This window comes from Balaenoptera physalus (assembly GCF_965194825.1).
Source record: "Balaenoptera physalus genome assembly, chromosome: 11".
Classification (NCBI taxonomy): domain Eukaryota; kingdom Metazoa; phylum Chordata; class Mammalia; order Artiodactyla; family Balaenopteridae; genus Balaenoptera; species Balaenoptera physalus.
The window spans coordinates 29,540,117-29,566,025 of NC_138896.1; the positions used below are offsets into that span (position 1 = coordinate 29,540,117).

The following is a 25,909-nucleotide window of genomic DNA, read 5'->3' on the forward strand; positions in this document are numbered from 1 at the left end:
TTGTCCTCATCCATGAATGTTTTTTCAAGTGTGGAACCAGGTGAGGCCACCCTGGAAGAAAGTACAGGTGGAAAAGGATGGTGGGACCATGGACAAGGCTTGGGGCAGGCTAAATTTAGAGGGCAGGTAGAGAAAGAAAGGGCACCAAGGGGATTGAGAGGTGGGAGGAACCCGTGGGGTAGGAAGAACATCAGAAGTCTGGATGCCACAGAAGCCTGAAAAAAATGGGATTTCAAGGAGGCAGGAGCAGCCAACTCTGTCACATGGTGCTGCAGGGTCAAGGAGGATGAGAACAGCAAATGGACCATTGACCATGGTGATGTGGAAACCATGGTGACTGTCATGAGAGTCGCTAGTGCAGAACTAGGGAAGGAAGATGGATTTGACTGACTTGGGAGCCAAAGAAGAGGGGTGAAGAAGTGGAGACAAAGTCAATGTATTCAGCTCTTTGGTCAAGAGTTGCTGTAAAGGGGAGCAGAAAAATATTGCAGTCAATGAGGAAAGAGACAGATGTCAAAGGCTTTTCAAGAGAGATTCTAGAGCATGTTTGTGTGCTACTGGGACTGATCCAGTGCTGAAGATGAAACAGGAAATGGCGCCCAGAGCCGAGTGGAGGAAGAGGCAGGTCGTCGGCAGGAGCAGGGCTGAGTCATCCTCTCAAACCAGAGGGCAGAAAGGGCAGTTCAGGTGCAAGAGTGTGGAAAGTTTGCACATAGGAAGATGAGCATTTGATTGATTCTGTTTTCTCAATGAAGTAGGAGGCAAGACTACAGCCAAGAGTGAGGAGAGAAGAGAAGATGTGAAATGGTGACTTTGAGGAGTGAGAAAACTAACATAAATAAGAGGATTGTCGGGCCATGTGATTGAAGCAATTCCACCAACAATTAGCAGGATAATTTTAATAAATAAGCTGTTTGTCTGCTCTCAGGCACAGATAAGAACTGCTCTCTGAAATACTCCCCCCTTTCCACTATCCCCCACTTCTCTCTAACCCCATTGCCCTCTTTTGAAAAAACATTTTATTGGACTGTAGTTGATTTACAATGTTGTGTTAGTTTCAGGTGTACAGCGAAGTGAATCTGTTATACATATACATATACATATATCCACTCTTTTTTAGATTCTTTTCCCATATAGGCCACTACAGAGTTTTGAGCAGAATTCCTGTGCTCTGCAGTTGATCCTTATTAGTTATTTATTTTATATATTGTAGTGTGTATATTGTCAATCCCAACCTCTCAATTTATCCCTCCCCCCTTACCCAATTGCCTTCTTGTTATTAAAGCCACTTTGATGACTTAAACTAATTCATACTTGTATGCAACTCATTGGAAATGGACAATACGTCCACCTTTCAAAGGCATTTGAGTCAGAGCAGAGGTTGTTCCTTCACTTAAAGCAATTTGTCTCTAAAAGTGTAAGTTTAGGAATTAGAGGCAGGTGGACATAGGTTTTTCTATTGCTTCTCAAATCCTCCCACAGAGGTGACAGTCTACACTGCTGATGTTACCTGGCGCCATATTTTTCAGACCATTATGGTGCCCTTCACTACACTTTCAGTTCAGCTGTATCCTAACACAATAGAAAGAATCATTTAACATTCTTTCTTGAAAGAATATAGGCATTGGGATAATTTATTTAGAGCATCATTTCTGGCACTAATTAAATTGTGGACCAAGCATCATAAAGAAAAGACTACAGGTTTAACACAAGTTTAATACTGTCTCTCTCTACTCAGAAATCATCACTGTATCTTAGGCATTAGATATAGGGATCAACCCCTTACCTGTACCTGGGGAATTGTCTTAATTTAGAGGTAAGAAGAAAGGGTATCTGAGTATCCAGGGGGGGTTGGGGCAGGCGCCAAAGCACAATGTTAAGAGTCCTGCCTGGGAAGACAGGAGATAGCAATTCCAATTCTGGTTCTGACACTAATGGATGTTGTGACCTTGGTGAAGCCTCTCAACTCCCTCTAGCATGGTCGCTAGAATGAATGATCACCAGGTCCCCTTGACTCTCAAATCCTGTGATTCTGATTTTTCTCTTGGCATGTATGACTCTTCAGCTCATATTTGTCTGGTGGTTTTAGCATCATGGCTATTCACTCATTGACTTGATGAATTCTGAGGAAATCACCTCTCCAATCAAAGGCAAAAATGGGGGAACCTTTGTTTTGGTGGCAGAGGAAGTGTTGAGGCCCTGAAAACAGTAAAGAGCCAGGGAATCTGGATGGAAAGTGCCCTTATGGGGACGAGGGTCTGCCGGATGTTAGCAGATACCCTCACTGCTGCCTGAGGCATATGATACCTGCCGATGCGGAGCACCTGCACCCAGGACACACAGTGAAGGAGCAGAAGTTAGGAGAGGAGTGACCACCCATGTTCATGTACAAAGGAACTTGCACACTTGAGACCAGATGCAGCTTCCTTCAAAATAGCTTCCTTCCCAGACCAAGACAAGAAGGAATGCCCATGTCCTCAAATACCTAGCTCTTCTCCATGTTGCTGAAAGTGAGGGTAGTGGGGATGGGAGCGGGAATAAAGGAGGAGGAGTCAATGATACACGTGGTCCATCAATAACTCTGACATCCATGCGCATCAAGGCTGCAGCATGTGGCTGACTTATGGGCAACAGTATGCACTTCCTGCTACATGGATGGGATAGTGGGTCACCTGTAAGAGCCAAAGGTGGAATCTAAAGGCTAGAGATGATTGCCAGGCCATTGATGGTCAACCCTGCATAAGAAAAGGCCAACAAAGGCCAAGAAAGGGCTGTCGATGACACCTCTACAGATCTGTGTCCTGAATCTGTCTCCATTTTCCCATATGCTGTCTCTCCCTCTTCCAAGAAAAGGCAGGGAAGGTAGTCTTGGCAGTGGTCCAAAACAGGACTTCACTTGGAGGGTTCTTTGGATTTCTGACCAAAGCTAGGACCATCACGGGAGACATAAGAAGGTGGGTAGAATATGGCAGTCAACTGTATCCAATTGGTCCAAAAGATGGAAAGCTCTGGGATCTACCACAGCAAAATAATATAAGTATCTGAAAGATACTTACGCCAAGAAGGCATAGTAAATCTGTCTATTGGTGGAATGGATCCAGTAACAGCAAGTGCAAATAAAACCTGAGAGGCCGCAGCTGAGTACAAATATGACCAACTCCAATTAGCAGAGTCTCTGCCAAGATATACACACGAAAGATAAGAATAAGACCATTTGTATACCATAAAACCGCCCAATTTTCTGTCGGTTTCTTCCTTGCATAAGGACAGGTCAGTGCCAGAGGGGAATTTTCCTGGCCTCGTTATAGAAATAACAAAGGAGAGCTGACCCTGAGTCACACTGGGTCAAAAGCGTTACCAACATCTGGTTGTGGATTAAAAAAAAACAAACAGGGCCTACCCTGCCAAGACGTGGAAGTGTGAGTGTTTTACAAGTAGAATAATTATGGACTTTGGTGTATACTTCTGCTGTGTATATACTAGCATCATGGCATTCTTACCTTTGCTTGCATGTTACACTTTCAAATACGCTTCTTTAATGAACCAAATAGGCATCTCTCCCCTCAGGGAGCTTACACCCTAGTGGAGGGTTAGAAGGTGGAGACAGCCAATAAAATAAATAAGTACATTATAGTATATTAGAGGTGATATGTGATATGGAAAAAATTCATCAGGGAAGGGGGTTGGGAGGACTGAAGTGTGACATATGGTGGTCAAGGAAGGCCTCACTAAGGAAGCAATGTTTGGGCCAAGGTGGGAATGAGGTGAGGGAGTGAGACACGAGGATATCTGGGCTAAGAGCATCCAGGCAGAGAGAATGGCCAGTGCCAAGACTCTGGGATGGAACAAGCTGGCTCACAGGAAAGCCAGCATGGCTGGAGCAACGTGGAAAGAAGGAGAGGAATTAAGGGAGGATATGGTGGGAGGAGCAAGGCTGCCAGTGGTGTAGACCTTACAGGCCACTGAAAAGACTTTCACCTTGACTGTGTGAGATGAGAGCACGGCTGAGCACAGGTGGACATTACATAGCTTATATCTTACGAAGACCACTTTAACTGCAGTCTTACACAGAGACCAATTAGAGGTAATGATGACCATCCAGGCAAGAGGTAATGATGGTTTGATGAGAGTGATAGCAGTGGAAGGGGTAAGAAATACCCAACCACGTGTGTATTTCGAAGGTAGACAGGATTTGTTGACAAATTAAATATAAAGTGTGCAAAGGAGGACTCAAGGATGAGTCTTAGAGGTTTGGTCTGGCTAACCTGGAAGGATGGAGACGCCCTTTCCTGAGATGGGAGAGACTGTTGGAAAAGCTAGCTTGGGAGGGAGGATCAGGAGTTTCGTTTTGGACATGTTCAGTCTGAGAGCCTATTGAAGATCCAAGTGGATTTATCAAGTGAGAAGTTGGATATACTGGTCAGGAGTGCAGGAGTGAGGTCTGTGATTGAGGTAGATGTTTGGAAGTCATCAGCACAAAGATTTAAACCACAAGACTGGTGGAGATCACCCGGGGAATAAGTGTCAACAGAGAAGAGTTCCAAAGACTGAGCCATGGGACATGCCAATGTTAAGAGGAGAACCCAGCAATGGAATGAGATGAAGCAGTTTCCTTTTGTTTGCCTTTTAAAAAAAATTTTATTGGAGTATAGTTGACTTACAATGTTGAGTTAGCTTCAGGTGTACAGCAAAGTGATTCAGTTGTACAAATACATATATTCATTCTTTTTCAGATTATTTTCCCATATAGGTTGTTACAGAATACTGAGTAGAGTTCCCTGTGCTATGCAGTAGGTCCTTGTTGGTTATCTATCTTATATATAGTAGTGTGCATATGTTAATCCCAAGCTCCTAACTTATCCCTCCCTCCCCACATTTCCCCTTTGGTAACCATAAGTTTGTTTTTGAAATCTGTGAATCTGTTTCTGTTTTGTAAATAAGTTCATTTGTATCATTTTTAAAATTAGATTCCACATATGAGTGATATCATATAATATTTGTCTTTCTTTGTCTGACTTACTTCACTTGGTATGATAACCTCTAGGTCCATCCATGTTGCTGCAAATTACATCATTTCATTCTTTTTTTATGGCTGAATAATATTCCATTGTATATATGTACCACATCTTCTTTATTCCTTCCTCTGTCACTGGACATTTAGGTTGCTTCCATGGCTTGGCTATTGCAAATAGTGCTGCAGTGAGCATTGGGGTGCATGTATCTTCTCAAATTATGGTTGTCTTCAGATACACGCCCAAGAGTTGGATTGCTGGACCATATGGTAGTCCTTTTGTTTGCTTTTATAGATCACCTAGGACATGCCAGCACCGAGTGAGGAGCTGGGCATACGATAAATAAGACAGGGCCCGGCCCTCAAGGCGCTTACAATCAATGCATTAAGCATTAAAATGATCATTTGAGTGCAGTCTGGTACCTGCAGAAAGACACATACCTGATAGTTTGGGGTCAGGGAGAAGAAACACATGGCCCAGCCGGGGAGAGCTAGGAGGGTCCTTGGAAGAAATAACATCTGCAATTTAACTGGACATTAAAAGTTAGCCAGATGAAGAAAGGAGAAGGGCAGAGGCGTGACACAGCCTGGAGCATGCTGGGAAAGACACATTTATTTGGTGCTGACATTTCTGCCTGAGCAAATAGCTCTGTCTCCAATGAGGTTATCCCCTCAAGTCCTAAGAGACGCCTCATACTAACGCAAACATAGATTAACACGACTAGTGAATTAGTTACTCAGGCTGCACCATCGCAGTCTGGTTGAAGTCTGGGTTCAATTTGCCACCAATTACAACATCTTAGAACTCAGGAGAAGGGCTCAGTGCCAGCCAACGGCAGGGCAGCTGTAGCTGCGACAGGGCAAAGTCTTCCCATCAGAAGTGAATTCTGGGTTGCAGACGAGACCATATGGTGGTTCCGTTTTCTATTTGTCTTTGTTTTCGTTGTAAAGTGAGTGCCACGAGCACAGAGTGTTCCTAGCAACAAACAGGATGATGGATGAGAGCGGAATTGCTCTTCAGTGAGGCAAAGGGACAGCCACCTTGACAGCGCCCTGTCCCATGTCAGAGTTGATGGGGTCCCACAAACCAACGCAAACAGGGAAAAGACAGCGCTTTCAAAGAAGCATTAACCCAGGAGCTGACTGACAACAGGGTGTTTTTTAAGACAAGATGCATCCGAGTCAAGGTCCCCCACGTCGTCACTCTTTTTTGAAGTATCAAGGTCTGCAAGCTTTTCTCTCCTGGAGTGGGCGAACTCTGTCACCAGACATTCAGTTCTCTCTTACAATTACTTTCCAAAGCCGTCAGCCCGCAAAGTTCTTTTAGTGTCATTTACCCCCATGATAATGTACAGGTTCCTCCTACGTTTTCTTCATTCCTTCCAACACAGCTGGTGTCATTCATCTACATCTATACTAATCCACTCAAGATACCCCCAAAGGAACCACATCTCATGACAAACACAAGAAGGTATATTTTAGAGGCATCTTCAAAGTGCCAGTCTGTGCGGAACCAGAGGCAAAGCCAGCAGAAAACAAAGGCAAAGACGGTACCAAATCCCTACATGATATTACAACAAAAACCTCTTTTCTGCAGAAATAACAATAGCTAACACACATGCTCACTAAGTGCCAGGCACTGTTATAAACCTTTATACATGTTTGGAACTCAGTTAATCTTCCCAACAACCCTGAGGTAGGTCTTATTATTACTCTGATTTTACAGATGAGAAAACTGAGGCACAGAAAGATGAAATAACCTGTTAAGTTTCTGAGGAGCTACTAGTGGGCAGATCTGGTGTCCACACGCTTAACCCCAGGCTACTTTGCGTTTTCAAGACTCAGGTGTTTTCTACTACTTAAATTTAATATTGTAAGTTTTTAGTGTAAAAAAGAATCTGGAATGTCTTTGTCCATTTCATATAGAAAAAGTCAATACCACAAATATTTAGCATAAGAAATTTGGAATACATTTGACCCTTGAACAACGTAGGGGTGAAGGGCACCCACCCCCGCGCACTCGAAAATCTGTGTATAACTTCACAATCAGCGCTCCGTATCCTGGTTCCACATACAAGGAGTCAATCAGATAACTGTGGATCGTGTCATACAGTCATGTGTAGTTAGTGAAAAAAATCGGCGTGTAAGTAGACCCACGCACTTCAAACACACATTGTTCAAGGATCAACTGTATTCTAAAATATGATTTAAGCTATTTGGCTCTGTGTGTATGTGTCTTAATAATCTTCTTATTTATTTATTTACTTATTGGTCAAGGGTAGTATTTTATTTGTTTATTTTTTATAGAATTACTCTTTAAATTGAAGTATAGTTGATTACTATGTTTTTTAAAAATGTATTTAAATTTATTTTGAAATAGAAATTCACAGTTCTTGTTTGTGGGTAAGATTAGGCCATGTTTTCTTATCTGTAGGGATGTTATTTTGCTCCTTATTCTTTTTTAAAAAATTTTTATTGGAGTATAGTTGCTTTACAATGTGTTAGTTTCTGCTGTACAGCAAAGTAAATCAGCTATATGTATACATATATCCCCTCTTTTTTGGATTTCCTTCCCATTTATGTCACCACAGAGCACTGAGGAGAGTTCCCTGTGCAATACAGTAGGTTCTCATTAGTTATCTATTTTATATATAGTAGTGTGTATATGTCAATCCCTATTCCCAATTCATCCCACCCTTCCTTCCCCCCTTGGCAACCGTAAGTTTGTTTTCTACATCCGTGACTCTATTTCTGCTTTGCAAATAAGTTCATCTGTATCATTTTTCTACATTCCACATGTAAGCAATATTATATGATATTTGTTTTTCTCTTTCTGACTTACTTCACTCTGTATGACAGTGAGTATTTTCTATAGAATCAAAAGATTTATTTTTCATAGTGATTCACACTTTACTATAGGTAATGCCATTAGAACTGGATTAAATAATAAGGCCCCCTTTACTGTGCCACTGACAGTAAATCCAGAGGTAAAGTACATCCACAAACGTGCCACATGTCCAAGCACACCCAGGGCTCAGCAAGGAGAATGACATCACTGTGCTTTAAACCTATCACAATGCACCCCCTGAGCACAGCCAGGCCCAGGCTGGCAGCAGGGAGGAAGTGGAGAGTAAGCTGTCAGGGGGCAACCAACAACATCTTCCACAATGGCATGGAGTGGGCTGGAGGATACAATTGAGAATCAGTACCGAGAAGTAGAATAATAATATTTTGAAGTTTCATCTTCTTTTTGCCAAAATACTTCACCATTGTCCCCAGCCTGAGTACAACTGGTGGTTGCTGACTTTCCTTCGGGGCAACAGCTCTGGCTGGAAAGGAAGGCTGGCAAGGAGGGAGGGAGACGGTGTGGGACAGGGAAGGCCCGTGAGCTTGGAGGATTCGAGCCCAGGTCTCCAGTTCTGGAGCTCTTCCTCTATGCCAGTCTTTTACCAGAGCCTATATAATATACGGCCTCAGCAGTATTATTATTCCACTTTCACACATAATAAAACTGAGTCTCAGTGAGGTCTCATAACGTGTCCAAGGCCACAGAAATAGGAATCAGTGGCCCTATGGTTTGAATCCCTACAGTCTGACTCTGGGGTCCTGGCACTTACACACAGTCCTGACACTAGGAGGGTTTCTCTCAATGCGGTCTGGGGACAGCCTGCGTCAGAATTAATGGAGCACTTACAATGCAGGTTCCTGGGCTCTAGGACAGCCATTCATCAGACTTTCTGTGGGCAGCGTTTTAGAGTAGGAAATTGAAGATCATTCCTCACACTGAAGTTTAAGAACAATTAGATGACCACCTATTACTTCCCATCTGTGTTCTGACCTTGGGCAAGTCACTGTTTCTCTTTGGACCTCAGTTTCCTCCCTTGTAAAAAGAGGATGAGTAAGGTCACTTTCGGCTCAAAAACTCTGATTCTGATTCTAATTCATTTTTAAAAAAATTTTTATTGGAGTATAGTTGCTTTGCAATGTTGTGTTAGTTTCTGCTGTACAGCAAATTGAATCAGCTATATGTATACATATATCCCCTCTTTTTTGGATTTTCTTCCTGTTTAGGTCACCACAGAGCATTGAGTAGAGTTCCCTGTGCTATGCAGTAGGTTCTCACTGGCTATCTATTTTATACGTAGTGATTCTAATTCATTTTAAACCCAACTACCTGACTGCAGCCTGCCAACCTGCCTTTTTCCAGGTATCTCCTTATCTTTAAACATTAGTGTTATTGAGATGATATTTTAAGTGTTACAGAATTTGTAGTTAGATGCACAAATATTCATAGAGTTTCCCTGGAAATCTGGATGCCCCTGAATGTGACATATTTGAAGTGCAACCCTCCCTTAAGCCCAGGGCTAGGACTGAACAACCTCACTAGGTCTTCTCATATTCAAGATTCTTTTAATCTCTGATTTCTTAGTGCCACTAGAAATGAAACTCATTGATAATTTTAATTTCCCTTCTGAAAACACAATCTCATTTAGTGGACGTCTTTCAAAGGTTTAAACCAGGCATCCTACACCGGACATGAGCTCGAACACATTTGCGGTTCTCTCTGGTTTCATTTTCTGAACTTTTTCTTGGAGAAAGGGAAGCAAAAACTAGGGCATTGGCCAAACAAGTCCGGCCACTCAGTGAATAGGTTTCCAGATAAGAATGACCTGAAGGACTTCCCATGGGCGTGAGGGAAATCTCATACGCCATCCAGGGAAGAGGACCAGGAAATCACTTCTTGTTTTCAAACAGCGGCTAGCCATCGGGGATGGCCCTGTGAGGCTCGGAGGACCACGGCAGGAAGGCACTGGTCAGCAGTGAGACTAAGCTGGGCTTGGAGCTGCCGGACCTGCCTGAGCCCTCCCAATGAGTCCTGCTTGACTCTCCCTTCACTGATCATGAGGCTGTGGGGTGAATGGCCTCGTAGTGGAGACCTGGAAGTTTGTTAGGCGTCTGATCAGAGCAGGAGCCGGCCTGGGACAACGGTGCTGGGCAGGTAACAGGCATTTCTCCTAATGGGGGTCTGTCTCCCTTTGTAGCAAGACCTCAGGGGCAGCTAGGTCACTCTGACACTCCTTTAAGGCATCTTTCAGTTACGACCCTCTGCCTGATTTTCTTTTCTGTAGCTGTGACATGTATGTTGGGAGCACAAAGCATGTCTGGTCAAGGGCATTTTGCATGCAAGCTGTTGGTTATGTTGGTGAGACTGCGTTTAGGGAGACTGAGTGTCAGGCAGTGAGCTGGGATGCTTTTAGGATTTCCTCTAAAATAAGAAAAGCTTTCTTTTTCTTTTTCTTTCTTTTTAACGAGTTTTCCCATCCCTGAGCCAGAAAATACCGTAAAGACCAGAGCATTTTTGAATTGCTATGTGAGTGCTTCCGTGCCAGGCAGCAGGGGAGGCCACCCCAAGTGTAGCAGGAGGGCCATGGGTATCCTCAGGTCTCAGGCAGTCCTGGGAATGTGAAATGTAAGATGCTGCCCCACCCAGACTGAGGGGAAAGGGGTTTGCAAGTCAGCGCTGGGAAGGATGTCAAGAAAAGTGCTGGGATCAAGAGCAGGCAGGCTTGTCTCGAGTGTTCTAGAAGGAAGGAAATGCCGTATGATGTGTGGTTTGCTTAAACCATTTTTTTTTTTAACATCTTTATTGGAGTATAATTGCTTTACAACGTGTTAGTTTCTGCCGTACAACAAAGTGAATCAGCTATACGTGCACGTATATCCCCATATCCCCTCCCTCTTGCGTCTCCTTCCCACCCTCCCTATCCCACCCCTCTAGGTGGACACAGAGCACGGAGCTGTTCTCCCTGTGCTATGAGGCTGCTTCCCACTAGCTATTTTACACTCATGCCACTCTCTCACTTCGTCCCAGCTTACCCTTCCCCCTCCCCGTGTCCTCAAGTTCATTCTCTATGTTTGCGTCTTTATTCTTGTCCTGCCCCTAGGTTCTTCAGAACCTTTTTTTTTTCTAGATTCCATATATATGTGTTAGCATACGGTATTTGTTTTTCTCTTTCTGACTTACTTCACTCTGTATGACAGACTCTAGGTCCATCCACCTCACTACAAATAACTCAATTTCGTTTCTTTTTATGGCTGAGTAATATTCTGTTGTAGATATGTGCCACATCTTCTTTATCCATTCATCTGTTGATGGACATTTAGGTTGCTTCCGTATCCTGGCTATTGTAAACAGAGCTGCAGTGAACACTGTGGCACATGACTCTTTTTGAATTATGGTTTTCTCAGGGTATATGCCCAGTAGTGGGATTGCTGTGTCATATGGTAGGTCTATTTTTAGTTTTTTAAGGAACCTCCATACTGTTCTCCATGGTGGTTGTATCAACTTACATTCCCACCAGCAGTGCAAGAGGGATCCCTTTTCTCCACACCCTCTCCAGCATTTATTGTTTGTAGATTTTTTGAGGATGGCCATTCTGACCAGTGTGAGGTGATACCTCACTGTCGTTTTGATTTGTATTTCTCTAATGATGAGTGATTTTGGGCGTCCTTTCATGTGTTTGCTGGCAATCTGTGTATCTTCTGTGGAGGAATGTCTATGTAGGTCTTCTGCCCATGTTTGGGTTTAAACCATGTTTTCTTGTACTTTGTAGAAAGCCAGGCCACACCACTTCACTGCAGCCCAGTTTTTCCCTTCATAAAGGGCTAATGTTTGGGGCCTTTCATTTTTGAATTACACAAGTAATGCATGACTATATTCTTACTGTAATAGACTATGTCTAACAATTTTTCAAGCCCCGCACACCCGATATGCATTAGTTTTTTCCCCTCCCCAAAGTTATCCCAGCAGTTGTTTGCTGTGTGTATTACCAGTTAAATGACTTATTTTTCTGTCTTCCCAGCTCTTAGGACAAGTCAGGGCACGTAGGAGTACAAGAAATTCTCATTGTCAGATCCATGTATTGGTCTTTAACAATACCTTCCTCTCACTGGAAAGAAAAAATAATACATGGGGAATGTGAACAGCTCTTTTAATATTTAGAAAAGTTTGAAAGAGTTTTATTCATTTTCAGCATTATTATTTTTGTGTTGGTTTTGGCTTTGGCAACTAATAGTATTCATAACAATTTCCCAGGGATTAGATTCTAGATTTTTCAACTAGTAGTTTGGGCTTCTCTCCTGAAGGCCATCAAAGGCATTCTGTTCTGGAAAATAAAAGAAAAGAAAATTAATCGGATAGATAGATGGATGGGATGGATGGATGGATAGATAGATAGATAGGTAGATGATAGTTAGCCAGCTAGATTAAGTGGTTGGCTCTGGAAAAATGCGGAGAGGGTGGGAGAGATTCCCTTTTTATTTAATGGATAATAGTTGGGTTTAACAGATGGGTTCATTTTCTATTTCTTTTAGCTTTCTGTAAAAAGGTGACCTTTTATTTTTTTCCTTCCATACATTATTATGAGACAAGTGAATAAGAAAAAAACACTGTGAACAAGTCGATATGGGTCATGGAGAGAGGGTCTGGAATGAAGTTGCATGAGCAATGTCAAGTCCAAGAATAATCACAAAGTACTTTCAGTTGCTATTTGGCATTTTCTTGCCCTTCCCAAGGTTTGTCTACTCCAAACTAGAGGGCCAGTTGGCCCTGCTGATTTTGGACATTCTCTGGTGCTTTCTTGACCATCCTGTTAAATTCGCCTGCCTTGACTCTTTCTCGGGGTAATTCAATTAATCATTTCACCCTGCTGCACAGTGCTAGCCCCTGATAGAGACCTCCTCATCCTTCACCATGTCGTAAGTAAAGCAGGTAGCTTGTTCCCATTTTATGGAATACAAAAATGAGAGGCTCAGAGGTTTCGTTGTTTGCTCAGCATCTCTCAATTAATCTTTTGGGGGCACTGAAATAAGAAGAAGCCCAGATCTCTGCCTTTCCAACATAAGGATAAAAGTCATGTGGAATAGAGAATGAATGTGATTGACTAGATTCTATCAACTTGGTAGCAGCATGGATTCCCAGTTGTGCTGGAAGTCTGTAGACAGATTAAGCTATTACCTGGTCCAGATTTTAGCAGATTCTAATGCCTGCTGTCCATTGGTATCACCCCCCAGAAACTTAACAAGAAGAAAACAATGCCCAGACACTTCCTTGGAACAACTGAGTCAGAAATCTCCGGAGAAAGGGCTCGGGCATGGTTTTTTGTTTGGTTCGTTTGTTTTTAAACCTCCAAAGTGATTCTGTTACGCAGTGAGGGTTGAGAACCACTGAGTCCAAACTGTAAGAGATAAAGTCTAAATTGAGAAGCAGAAGTGATACCGCTTCATGGAGCCGAGAAGTTGGGGCCAGAAGTGCCAGCAGCTGTGAACATCATGTATTAGGATTCTGGCGGCTCCTATTTATGAGAGGAACAACCCCCTCTCATGTCTGCAGGTGAGAATGAAGAGGCATCTCCACTCCCCAGACAATGGCACTGCCTTTCAAGTTTAAATCCGAACAACCCCACTGGCTTCCCTGCAGATTCACTGGCTCCCTGTTACTTGCAGAGTTTACAAAATCAGATGAAATGTTTTAGGTAAACAGGACGTGCTCTTCTACCGCCAAATGACTACGGGGGTGGGGGTCATCTATTCTACTCAATGTCATTTTAACATGTGTCTCAGTTCCCAGAAAAAGAAATACTAATTATCCTTTGCATGATCCGCCACTTTCTGGATGGATAGACAATAATTCAGAGCTGTTTGGTTTTTTTTTTAATAGATTTTATTTATTTACTTATTTATTTTTGGCTGCGTTGGGTCTTCGTTGTTGCGTGCGGGCTTTTCTGTAGTTGCAGCGAGCAGGGGCTACTCTTCATTGTGGTTCGCAGGCTTCTCATTGCAGTGGCTTCTTTTGTTTCAGAGCATGGGCTCTAGATGCACGGTCTTCAGTAGTTGTGGCACGCAGGCTCAGTAGTTGTGGCTCAGGGGCTTAGTTGCTCCGCGGCATGTGGGATCTTCCTGGACCAGGGATCAAACCTGTGTTCCCTGCATTGGCAGGCAGATTCTTAACCACTGCACCACCAGGGAATCCCCAGAGCTGTATTTTAATCAGAAGATGTGTCCCTAGAAACTTCCTCGCCGACATTTCTCAGTATAATCCAAATTAGTATCACTCATCGCTGTAATTTTTGTCTCCTTTATAAGGAGCACTGGGTCGGGGGGGGGGCCCTCTCAGCCTCAGTTTCCCCAGGTCCTGAGAGTCTCAACACAGAGTAGGTGCTGCAGGAAGGCTTGTTGGGTTAAATATCTGTGTTGACTGTGGAGGCGCTATGAATTCACACGTTATTTACCAGCTCAGCATTTCAACTCACATTGTCTGATTCTAGTGATGATGGTTAAAATAACTGGAGTCTTGCCTATTTCCTAAAAGATAATCACAAAGGTGAAACCTTTAAAGTCACAGCTTAGTGGAAGCATTTACGTTGATAGGTGTGCAAAGAGCTGTGGAATTACAAAGACAGAGAATCCTTTCCTTTAATCAGCTTATACTCGGAATGGGAGGCAAGGCACAGGCCTTGGGAATTTTAATAATAACAGGCAATATTTACTGAGTATTTATTATGTGCCAGGCACTGTGTTCAGTGCTTTACAAAGACTGTTAAGTCATACAGTTATTCCAATAATCCAATACCTCAGGTACTATTATAATACCTACTTTATAGACAAAAGGACACACAATTTTAAATACGTTGCCCGAGGCACACAAAGCTGGCAAGTAGTGAAGTTGGGATTCCAGCTCAGGCAGTCTGACTTACCAGTCCAGAGGCCTAATTACTATGCTGTGCTCCAAAAACCACAATAGTGCTGCAAAAAAATCCAAATGCCAGGGCCAGCAGAGTAGCGGAGGAGAGAAATGCAGTGTGTTCCAAAGAATGATGTATCTCTCGAAAAGACAAGAAAAGAGGCATGTGCTATAAAGGGTAAGAGCTCAGATTCGGCAACAGAGTTGGCTACATACTGTGTGACTTGGGGTGTGTGATTTAATTTGCCGAAGTCTCAGTTTCTCCATCAGTAAAATGGGGATATTGCTACTTCAAACAATATAGGATTTAAGGATTAAATGAGCCTAGTACATACAGAGCGCTTAGTCTAATGCCAGCATATAGCGAGGGCTTGATAAATGATAGCAATTGTTGTTACTAAGGGAATAAGCAAGACCTGAAATAATGAGTAAATCTCAGAAGGGAGGAATGGGTCATTTCAGCTGCCAAGAATAGTGTGAGAAGAAGCTAAGAGGTAGCAATCCATTCAACGAATATTTGTTGTTCATATTTAGGACACATTTTACAAAAAAAGGTACAATAAAAGCTTGTGAGTAGGTCAGCCTGTTCTGTATCCAAGTGTCATGGAAGAAAAATGTAGCAGGGCTGGGGTTTTCCTTAGGTGGCGGTGACCATGCTTGCCAGGTGAATCAGCCCAAATATTCTCTGGGCATTTGAGAATGTTCAGAGTACTTGAATGTGGTACAGTAGCAATCTATGAAAAATAGTGTTCTAGGCAAATGAATCAGCTGATGGTACTGGATATTGGACAGGGAGGAAAGGAGGGAGGGTTCAGGAGATTGCTGCAGTCATCCCGGTGATAATGATAATGACGAGATAGTAGTGTCCACACCAATATGGAGGCCAAGGAAAAGAAAACATGGCAGTGGAGGTATTTACAGGACTTAGCAAATGGTGGAATTGCTCCTGCCCTGGATTCTTGTAACCAAGAATACCTGTGGGGTTGTGAGTCTGTGAAACTGAAGAATGAAGCCAGCAGCTGGCAAACCTGGGAAGAGGTGGGTTAGGAGAGAAGAGACACATTAGTTCTGGATGAGCTGAATTTAGACCCAGGTGGAAATAGTCCAGTTGGAAAGATGCTCCTAATATTTAGCAAAGAGATCAAGGTGGAAATAAAGTTTGGGGACTTTTCATGTAAATTGATAATTAAAACTATAGATGTGGACAAGCTCCCTAAGAGAAAGGGTGTCAAGGGAGATCATCCAAGGACCCAAGGGAAGTTTGGAGGGCCTACAGTGAGACAGTGTAGGATGAGGCGGATGGAATCATAGGAGGTGAGAAAGGAACAAAGACTGGAGCGAGGAGAGACCCCAGGGGAAAAGAGGGGGCTGTGAAGGAGGAGGTATTAAGTGTGGTCAGAAACCAACAAGAAACCAGGGAGGACGAGCGCTAGTGAAGAATGTCACACTTTAGAAAATACTTTTTTTTTTTTTAAACATCTTTATTGGAGTATAATTGCTTTACAATGGTGTGTTAGTTTCTGCTTTATAACAAAGTGAATCAGTTATACATATACATATGTCCCCACATCTCTTCCCTCTTGCATCTCCCTCCCTCCCACGCTCCCTATCCCACACCTCTAGGTGGTCACAAAGCACCAAGCTGATCTCCCTGTGCTATGCGGCTGCTTCCCACTAGCTATCTATTTTACGTTTGGTAGTGTATATATGTCCATGCCACTCTCTCGCTTTGTCCCAGCTTACCCTTTAGAAAATACTTTTCATAATAAGGTGAGGACTAAAGTCAGACTATCCAGATTAAGGAAATTTTGGAATGGCCATGACTTCTCAGGCTACTGTATTTGGGGGGAAAAATGATACTTTTTTCATTTTAAGTAGCACACATACATACATTATTCTTAAAGTCTAACAAAATGGAAATTTAAGAGAAGTGAAGTCACTGGCTAGGGACACCCATGCCTGATGTCAGAGATATGGAGTGAATGGGGGCTGGGAAAGGAGGGAACACAGAGGGCTAAGATGGCCCTGCCGAACATTAAAATGTTGTAATAATTGCAACCACAAGGTAGATAAATAACTGCTGCCCCGGGGGCCCTGGAGTGTCCGGAGTGCCCCCTCCCACCTCTGCCTCGGTCACCCAGTTGCTTGCCTTGGACCCTTGCACAGACCTCCCCACTAATGGTAATGAGGGCCCTGAGGCCCCTCCTCTTGCAGCGACCGGGGACTGCTCTGATTGGTCCACTATTGTTTTTATTAGAATACTCAGTATTATTTTGAATCTCACCTCGTAAAGAGTAGAACCACAGAACTGTAAAGGTTTGGACCAACACCCAAGCCCCCTGAGGCTCTATACAGCCTGGCAGCCAACCCCAGGGCCACCCTCCATGGCAGTCGAAATGCATTGTTTTGCCAGGGCTTAGGGAAACCCCTCCATGTGGTAAATGAAAGTAGCAAGATGGTTGAGATAAGAGCAGAGTTAGGAACTTAGTGTTTTCATGGAGATGGCAATCTCTTGCTCAAAGGTTAAAATCCTCCAGTGATTTACAAGGAAAGAAGGATAAAAGGTTATCAATGCCACACACATGTGCAGTGTGTTTTAGAAAGCTTGACCCCATTGTGTACAAACAAATGTTCCTCTGTAATCTGATAGGACTGAGCTACCCTGACACAATGCTACTGCAGGACTTTATTTTAAGGCAAAGGAAAATTAAATAGAAAAAAAAAATTTCAAGGCAGTTCTTTCATTGGTATTGTGTTTCGTGTTTGTGTTAAATAAATATTTAGCTTATAGTTCTGCATGTGTGACGGATGAATCATCTCATTAGATAAGGTCAGCAAAGGTAAGTTTTATCACTTCTGTGTTTGAAAATACAGATCTGTGAAGGCGGGCTCTTAAAGTGGCCCTTGAGGGGCACTTCTGCAATTCAGGAGGGAGGTTATTGATGACATCCTGTCTTAATTGCAACCCCGAGCAAAGAATAATAATCTCAGTCAAATTTGCAATGGAAGTCCTGAAATTTCGTACTACCATTCATCATCTGCCATCAAGAGGAACTTTGCTTTGAATTATTCTCTAGTAGTAGTATAATATAGTATGTGCCCCAGAACATAGGGAACCGGGCATAGGAAGATATACCATTGGCTTTTTCAAAGGATACAATACCTGTCCAGTTAGTCACACACAGGCCAAGGGTTAGTAAGATGCATGGCTTCCCCTGTTAGTGTCCTAGCATGCAATGCAATTCTTCCTTTCTTAAAAAGAAAGCCACGCATATAACATCACCTTCTGTGCATGACACAGAAACCAAGCAGTTTACCTATGGGAAGAATCGCTACTCTCTCTCCTCCACTTTTTAACCAAACATCTTGAGTTTTATGTGCCCACCATATTCACAAGTCCTGACCTCCCATTTATAGCTGAACAGAGCAGGGAATCTCCAACCAGAAGACAGTCGTTTGCCTGAGCATTAAAGGGTGGATAGAATTTGAATCTGTGGTGATTATGTTGAGGTGAAGGGGCAGGAAAAAAAAGGGAGATCAAGAAACCAAGTAAATGATGACAGGATTACTTTGGTTTTGCCAAACACTGAAAGATAGTTTGACCATAATAACTACCCTTCCCCACTCCCAGGATTAAGTCTCAAAGATTAATGTTCATATTATTACTTTTGCATGAACACTGGGAAATCTCTTGCACTATTTTAAATTATGAAAAAGCAGCCAGCTACAGTAGTGAAAATATGATAGATGCTTATGAAATAAGCCAGCTCCAGGTCACGAGGGCCTTCAGCATTAGCAAAAGCCATTGCCTTTGTTCCGAAAGCAGCTGGGAGCTGAACAGAGGTAACACACGAGAAGAGCACTTCCAGAAGGTCAATCTTGCATCTACATAGGTGATGGGCAGAGAGGAAAAGAATCCAGCCATCGCAGTGGTGCATGTGAGGGGCAGTGAAGGCCTGGACTGTGTAGTCAACCAGAGATGGGAGAGATAAGTGCAAGAGATAGTTTCGATTAGGCTCAGAAGCCTAAGTGAGGTTACAATGGATTTGAAATAATTGTGAGAAATTTTAGACTCTTTGAACAGCATTGGCACCTTCAGAGGCCAATTCCTCCACCCCAAATTTGAAATCACCAGGGGCCATCAGCTCCCTGGCTTTGCTGAGAAGAAAACTGAGACTCAGAGAGGTGAAGTGACTTGCCCCAGTTCACGAACCAATCGGTGCCAAAGTGAGGCTAGAATTCAGTTGCCTGGTCTAAGGTCCATATAGAGGAAGTTTTTCATTTATTCTCATTGATATCCCACTGAGAAGATCTCATAGGCCAAATGGTACCTTTTCCCAATGGAATAGATTGCAAAATTTATAATTTTGTCACTACCACATATCAACTGTGCAATCTTGGTGAGCTACTCATCCTTCTAACCTTCCATTTCCATTTTTGAATATGGAATAATTAGGGATAATTTAGTGGTATCATAGGATTATTGAGAGGGTTAAATGACGTAATCCTTGGAGAGAGCTTAGCACCATGCCTGAAACAGATCCAGTAAATGACAGGGATCTATCACCATCAGCATCACCATCATCATCACCATCATCACCATCATCATCACCATCATCATCACCATCATCACCATCATCATCACCATCATCATCACCATCACCACCATCATCATCACCATCATCACCATCATCATCACCATCAGCATCATCATCACCATCAGCATCATCACCATCATCATTGCTGATAATTATTCTCCACCATCCTATCACAAACAACTTGTCTGACTGTAGGACAACATTATTATCTATTGATAGAATTTTAAGAATCCTTGGTTGAGCTCTTCAGTCCTGACTGACTCAACGCCTAGCTGCCTTTGAGACACATAGCCCTTACCAAGCCCTAGTTTTCTCATCTAAAAACTAAGAGGTGTATGTGTGTGCATGTGTGTGTGTGTTAGTGTGTGTGTGTGTGTTTGTAGAGGGCTGGCAAGAGTGCTTGAACTAGAGATGAATTCTCATTTGTCTTTCAGTTTTAAACTGTGTATGTTTTATGCTCTATTCAGACACACCAATAATCCATTTTTCAATTTTCATAAAAACATTCCCAGAATAAATAGTAAATACTGGGCAGCAGACCAGAGGGCCACACTCACACTTTCTGAGTGATAAAAAATAAAAAGAGGTATCATTTTTATTGAATTCTATATTAGGAGCACTGTAATAAAGTCCTGCAGATTGGGTAGCTTAAACAACTGAAATTTATTTTCTCACAATTCTGGAGCTTAGAGGTCTGAAATCAAGGTGTTGGCAGAATTGGTTTCTTCAGAAGCCTCTCTCCTTGGCTTGTAGATGCTGTCTTCCTCTGGTGTCTTCATGTGATCATTCCTCTGCATGGGTCTGTGTCCTAATCTCCTCCTCTTATATGGTCACTGGTCATATTGGATTAGGGCCCCAACCATATGACCTCATTTTGATGCAATGACCTCTTTAAAGACCCTGTCTCCAAACAAGGTCACATTCTGAGCTGCTGGGGGGTTGGAATTCAACATATTAATTTTGGAGGACACAACTCAGCCCTTAACAAATTCAGCTGTGACCAGGCATTTTTGTGCTTCGTGGGCACGATCTCTAATCTTTACAACAATGCTGCAAAGCGGGTACTGTGATCCCCATTATTCACATCAGGAAACTGAGGCTCCATGGGGTTAAGTGTCTCACCAACAGTTACTAAGTGATGGAGCTGGAATCAGAACATAGGCCTGTTTTGCATCAAAGCTAGTGCTCTTTCCACTACAGTCTATTATAGGAAGGAGAGAATCACTGGACCCCTAATGTCATTACATGCGTTTCCTTTCCAAGTCAGAGCAAAAAATAGCTCTGCCTTCTCTGTTGATGGTGATTGCTCAGGAGAACAATGCACTCCCAGGGACCGTGGCCGAGCCTTCATCACAGTGGTTGGACAAGCTGACCCAGGCAACGTCCACAAGGAGTTCAAGGGACAGCTAAACATCGCCCTTTGGGCTGCTTTGTTCCCTTTAAACAGAGACAAGGGCCTCTGCTTATGCTCTTCTCCTTTGCCTGGGATTCTCTTTTCTTGCCCCGTTATACATTAAAACATTGCCCATCCTTCAGGGTCTGGCTGGCGACCTCGGTCACTCCCAAACTCACCCAACTTCCCCCTGTCCAACTTCCCCCAGTCATCTCATCCCTTCACACTGCAACTCACTTTGGAGACACTTACTTACTAGCTGGGCGGCCTGGGCCAGTTCGGTAACCCCTCTGAGAGCCTTCACGTTCTCATCTATGAATTAGGATTAAACACCTACCTCACAGGCTTATTGTGAGAGGCAAATTAAATGAATGAACATATTAATTGCACTGAGGGCTGTGCCTGGTACCTAGTAGGCATTTAGTAAATAGCGTCTTTTATGCTTACATTTTTTCTTCCAGTCTCTGTTTATGCCTTCCCGATGAGATTGAGAACTTCTTAGGGACAAGGACCATGTCAATTCATGAATGCGTAGCACGAATTTAGGCCTACAGAAAGTTCTCAATGTTTGTTGGTTCGTAATTGTGCACCATGATTGATTCTACGTAAGATATATAATACAACCTCAAATAACAGACTTGGCTGCTTAATTGCATCAAAAACTATTGGGTAGATCACATTTGAGTCCATACTCCCATGAAACCATTCATTCATCCACCATTGGTTGACTGCCTCCTAAATGCATCCCCCTTAAGATTCTGTTTCTACGTAGTTTCTTTAGCAGACAGAGGACTATAGGCTGGTGATGGAAAGTGACAGGAGTGTGGATAGAGCAATGGGATGCTGAAAACGTGGACCTGCAGACCTCAAACCTCCCTCTGCATCAGAAACAGCTGGCACAGATACAGATGCTCAGCTCCCTACCCTGCCAGAAATGCTAATTCAATTGGTCTGGCATGATATTAAAACAACAAATCAACAAATGAAAAGAGGAGAAAAAAAAAGAGAAATTCCCCCAGGTGCTTGTTCTGATGTGCAGCCAGGGATAAGAACCATTTAAGCAGATGAGGCTCAAATACTCCAGGGAACTTCCTTCCAGGGTGGTGGTACCCAGGCAATGTTAAGGGGAGGGGCTGTGCTCAGGGACCAAGCCAGGGGCAGAGCCCTGGACTGCAGGAAGGACGAGGCACCTGGGCAGAGGCTGATCAAATGTGGGCATGCTTTCACCTCTTGCCTTCCTTCTCCCCAGGAGGAGCCAAGGAGAGTATCGAGGCTGGGGTCCCCAGGGGAGAGGGGCCAAGAACACCAGAGAGCACAGGAGGGCAGAGCTGTGTAGAGCTTAGGAAATCATTTCCAGAACGAGTCTCACGATTGCCCTATTTATACGGAGCTTGGGATCATAAATTGATGATGACATTGGGTCATCAGACCACACAGATGTGGCCATTTCAAGAACAGGCTTCTAAACTTGCAAGGTGTACAAGCCTCTTGACTCCTCCTCCCACCCCCTCGATCAAATCGCGGCAGCTCAGGGCTGATGAAGGGTTTCCTGGAGACCAGTTGATTTGAAGCACTGGTTGTTTCAAAGATTTGGGAGAACTGTTCCCTGATGTGTTTCAGGTCAGTTTCACAATGAATATTCCTGGTGCACATCCCTCCAAAAGAGAATGTTGTCAAAGACTGCTCCAAGGAACCCAGACCCTCGTCCTCCAAGTGCAGTGATGCTGAGAATCTTGGCGACTTCCTCCCGGCATATGAGGCATATGATGTCAGGGTGCTTGATTTCCCTCCCCCTCTCTTCTAACTTCACAGACAGGAAAACAAGAGTCTGAGGAACCAGGAAGTTGCTCATCACCCCAGGGTTACTACTGAGCATGAGGTCATATCTCCCAGCTTTTTCTAAGATACAGCGGGCTCATATAGGTTGGTGAGATTTAGTACACAGTGTCCAGAATTTATAATCTAAAAGAAGAAAGAAATTGGAAATGACATCAGATATTTTTCTTTCTCTTTCTGCCTCTGCTTGTCTCTGAGTTTCTTAGTTGTGGTCTGCCATTTACTCCAGGAATTTGGAATAAATATAAACTTCTCAGGGATTTACAATTAAAGGGGCCCTACTGAAGATATATTGCCTTGACGTGGGGTGCTACTCTGGGCTTTTCGTTGGATGGATTTGGATTCTCTTCCCCGTTAGCCAAGTTAAACAGCCTCCACCAGCTTCCTCACTGACGAGAACAGCTGGACGGTTACTGAGACGTTATTGATATAGGCGAGAATAGTGTGTCTTCAGAAGGCTCTCCTCAAACATAGCAGGAACCCTAAAAACTGAACTGATCTTCAGCTGGTATCACTGTTCAGATTGGTCAGGCTCGCGCCATATTGGTTGTCAAATATTTTTCATATTACCTCTCCCTCAAAATGATGGCCTTCTTCCTTCAAGTGGAGGACCCGCCCTTCACCCTTACCATGTAATTGATGACTGTATGTAGCTGTTATCTTTCTTCTGTATCCAGAGAACATCCCCTTCCCACAGTGCAGTCCTTCCTACATCTATAGTTCTACTGAATTGTGATTTTGTGGCCACAAAATAGGTCAACAGAGAAAAGGATGTCAATTTCATCAAGAACTATGTCCAGGGAGGCTGGGGGAAGATGGGGACAGTGGACAGTATTGGACAGTGGCTATTATACAAAAGGACCAGACATGACCATTTAGGTTGTGACCATTTATTTGGTCATTATCATGCCCAAGATAATCCTTGCTAACTCTGACAAAGGCCAACATTGGGAAACGAGAGAAAGATGTGGAGTCAGCTTGAATTCCTTTAATACCTGAGTCCCTCCACGGCTGTCACGTACTAAGGGAGGCTCATTAACTATTCAGTTACTAACTCTCGTCTCCTTGATTAACTGCCTCAAAATGGAACCAGCCAATACAGTGCACTAAGTCAATGCCTAAAAGATTAAATTCCCTCCAAAATACCCGATTCATCCGCAAAACAGCTATTCTCCCCAGGCTAAATCAGCCTGCTCCACGCTCACAAAAGCCTACTCCCTTCAACAAGGAATAAGTGGTTATGTTTTCCCTGCAGTAGATGCATCTGGTCTTAAATATATATTCCTGTTACCCAAATTGCAAAGCATTTTCCAAAAGCCATTGCGTTGTAGAATTTTTAAAATGTATTTGATTGCCAGATCTGCAAATTGGGTCAGTTTTCCAGGGCCTTATTCTTCCTTCTTTTCCACTGGGGAAGAGGAAAAGGAGGCAGCGACAGCTGGTGATTGAAACACAATCCTCCCTGGCATGTAAATCTTGGCTATCTCTCCGTGTGTTATCCTGGCCAGGTCCCCTGGTGCCCCCGGCAACGCCTGGACCAAGGGCTGTCCTTCTTGATGGCTGCCCTCTGGATTCCACTAAGGTCAGGGTGAAACCATTGCAGCCGGCATCCCTGGAGCTCTGCATGGCTTTTAGTCACATCTGAGCCTCAGAGAAGTCTGTGAGAGAATTAGAGGAGGTCTAAGTATCCCCATTTCATAGATGAGCAAACTGGATGCAGAGAAGTGTCAAGGATGCAACTAGTTTGTAGTCATCCTGGATCCTAAGCCATATCTCCTTAGTCAAGTATTCTTTTCACAAAAACACATGGACATAAAAATGTCAGTAAGGAAAGGAATCTACACAAAGCAGTGTGTCGTGGTCCTCAGACCCATGAGAGGTGGGATTATTCCACGTGATACTCTAACTTTCAAATGCAACAATGATTAATCTGGTCGCTGAAAAACTTTGTTTTCATTGCCAGCATTGCAAAGAGATAGCTGTAAAAAATCAATATATTGAGATATATTATATGTCAATATTCCATATTATACACTCTAAAAATTTCTAAAATACAACTTGTATTTTTTTGACTAAGTCCAGGATTTTTCATACTAATGGGTCATAGCCCATTAATGTGGGTCATAAAGTCAATGTAATGGTTTACTTCCAGAATTAAAAGAAAAAAAGAGTGTAAGATAATAGAATAGAATTGAAACTATCAGAGTGTGTTGCACATAGCAAAGGGAAGTACTGTTCTCTGAATCCTTTTGTTCATATGCTGTGTACTGAACCACAAGGTTAAAAGTATTTTGTACTGAGTAGTCTTTCCCTTTTTCTTGCTTTCCCTCTCTTTCCTCTTTCTCCTTTCTCTTTCCTTCTCTCTCTCCTTCTCTATGTCTCTAGGAAAGGTACCCAAACATCTGCCATCTTTGTCCTGTTTGCAGGTACCATCGCCAGCCCTCCCAACCCCCATCCTTCCTAAAATCATCCTTCCCTCACCCGGGGTCTGGAGCAGACACTGTTCTCTACAGTTGATGTATTTATGCTCTTTCCTTTCTCCCCTTCACTGAAAAGGTCCTTTTGTAGTGCAAACTTTGAGACAGGGTTTGCTAGTTCTTTCTGTGGTTGATAAATGAATTACTGTATCTCTAAACCATCTTATTTCCATTTCAGGCAAGGCAACTCAAACTTGAAGACATGAAATCCCCGAGGAGAACCACTTTGTGCTTCATGATCATTGTGATTGTTTCTTCCCAAGCTACACTGAACTTGAATTTCGAGTCTATTGTTTATCCTTCGGTGAGTAAATCCTGCTGTAAATGTCTGCTGTGAGTAAATATCTGCTGTATTTTCCCTGTCACATTTTTCTGATTTCCTGGGAATGTCACAGACGGAAATTGCTTTAAACAAATGTTTAGGGTCTTTGAGAAAATGTCACAAATGGTGGGAGGGGGTGGTGAACATAAATGGATGTTAAGGTATCTACTGGGTTACAACTTGCCACACTCTGAAATCAGTGGTAGCGTCAAGGGAACATCCTCCTGGCTTCCCTCCTTAATGAATTTGCCACTTCTAGGCCTGAAGCTCCACCCTGTGAAACTGACAACAACACCTATAAAGCAGATTTTGAGGACTGAGCAGGACCTATGTTCCCAAAGGATTCACTTGAACAGGAGCATCAGACTAGAACACATTTCAAAAGGTGTTAATTTGTGTCTGTGTTATAATCACAGACTGATATAGTTGAAAGGGCCATAGATATCATCCAAGCTTTTTGCTAACAAATTAGCCAGGTCGTTTACCTTTGGGAAGTTAATGGGAGTTTAGCTTAACTCAAGAGGGTGATA

At 43.1% G+C, this 25,909-nt stretch overlaps 1 protein-coding gene across 8 annotated transcripts in view; it reads left to right on the top strand.

The window, feature by feature from the left end:
* The window catches only part of ADGRF5 (adhesion G protein-coupled receptor F5), a 109,520-nt gene that overhangs the window by 27,011 nt on the left and 56,600 nt on the right, over positions 1-25,909 (top strand). For 2 of the 8 annotated variants that reach the window (XM_082413839.1, XM_082413840.1), the window contains exons 1-2: positions 6,330-7,632; positions 25,236-25,361. In XM_082413839.1, the coding sequence (XP_082269965.1) occupies positions 7,591-7,632; positions 25,236-25,361 (168 nt within the window). In that variant the 5' untranslated portion in view covers positions 6,330-7,590. Of the gene's footprint in view, positions 1-5,591; positions 7,633-9,304; positions 10,011-25,235; positions 25,362-25,909 lie in introns of those variants that run through there. The other 6 variants (XM_082413844.1, XM_082413843.1, XM_082413841.1 and 3 more) reach the window with 5 other exon arrangements.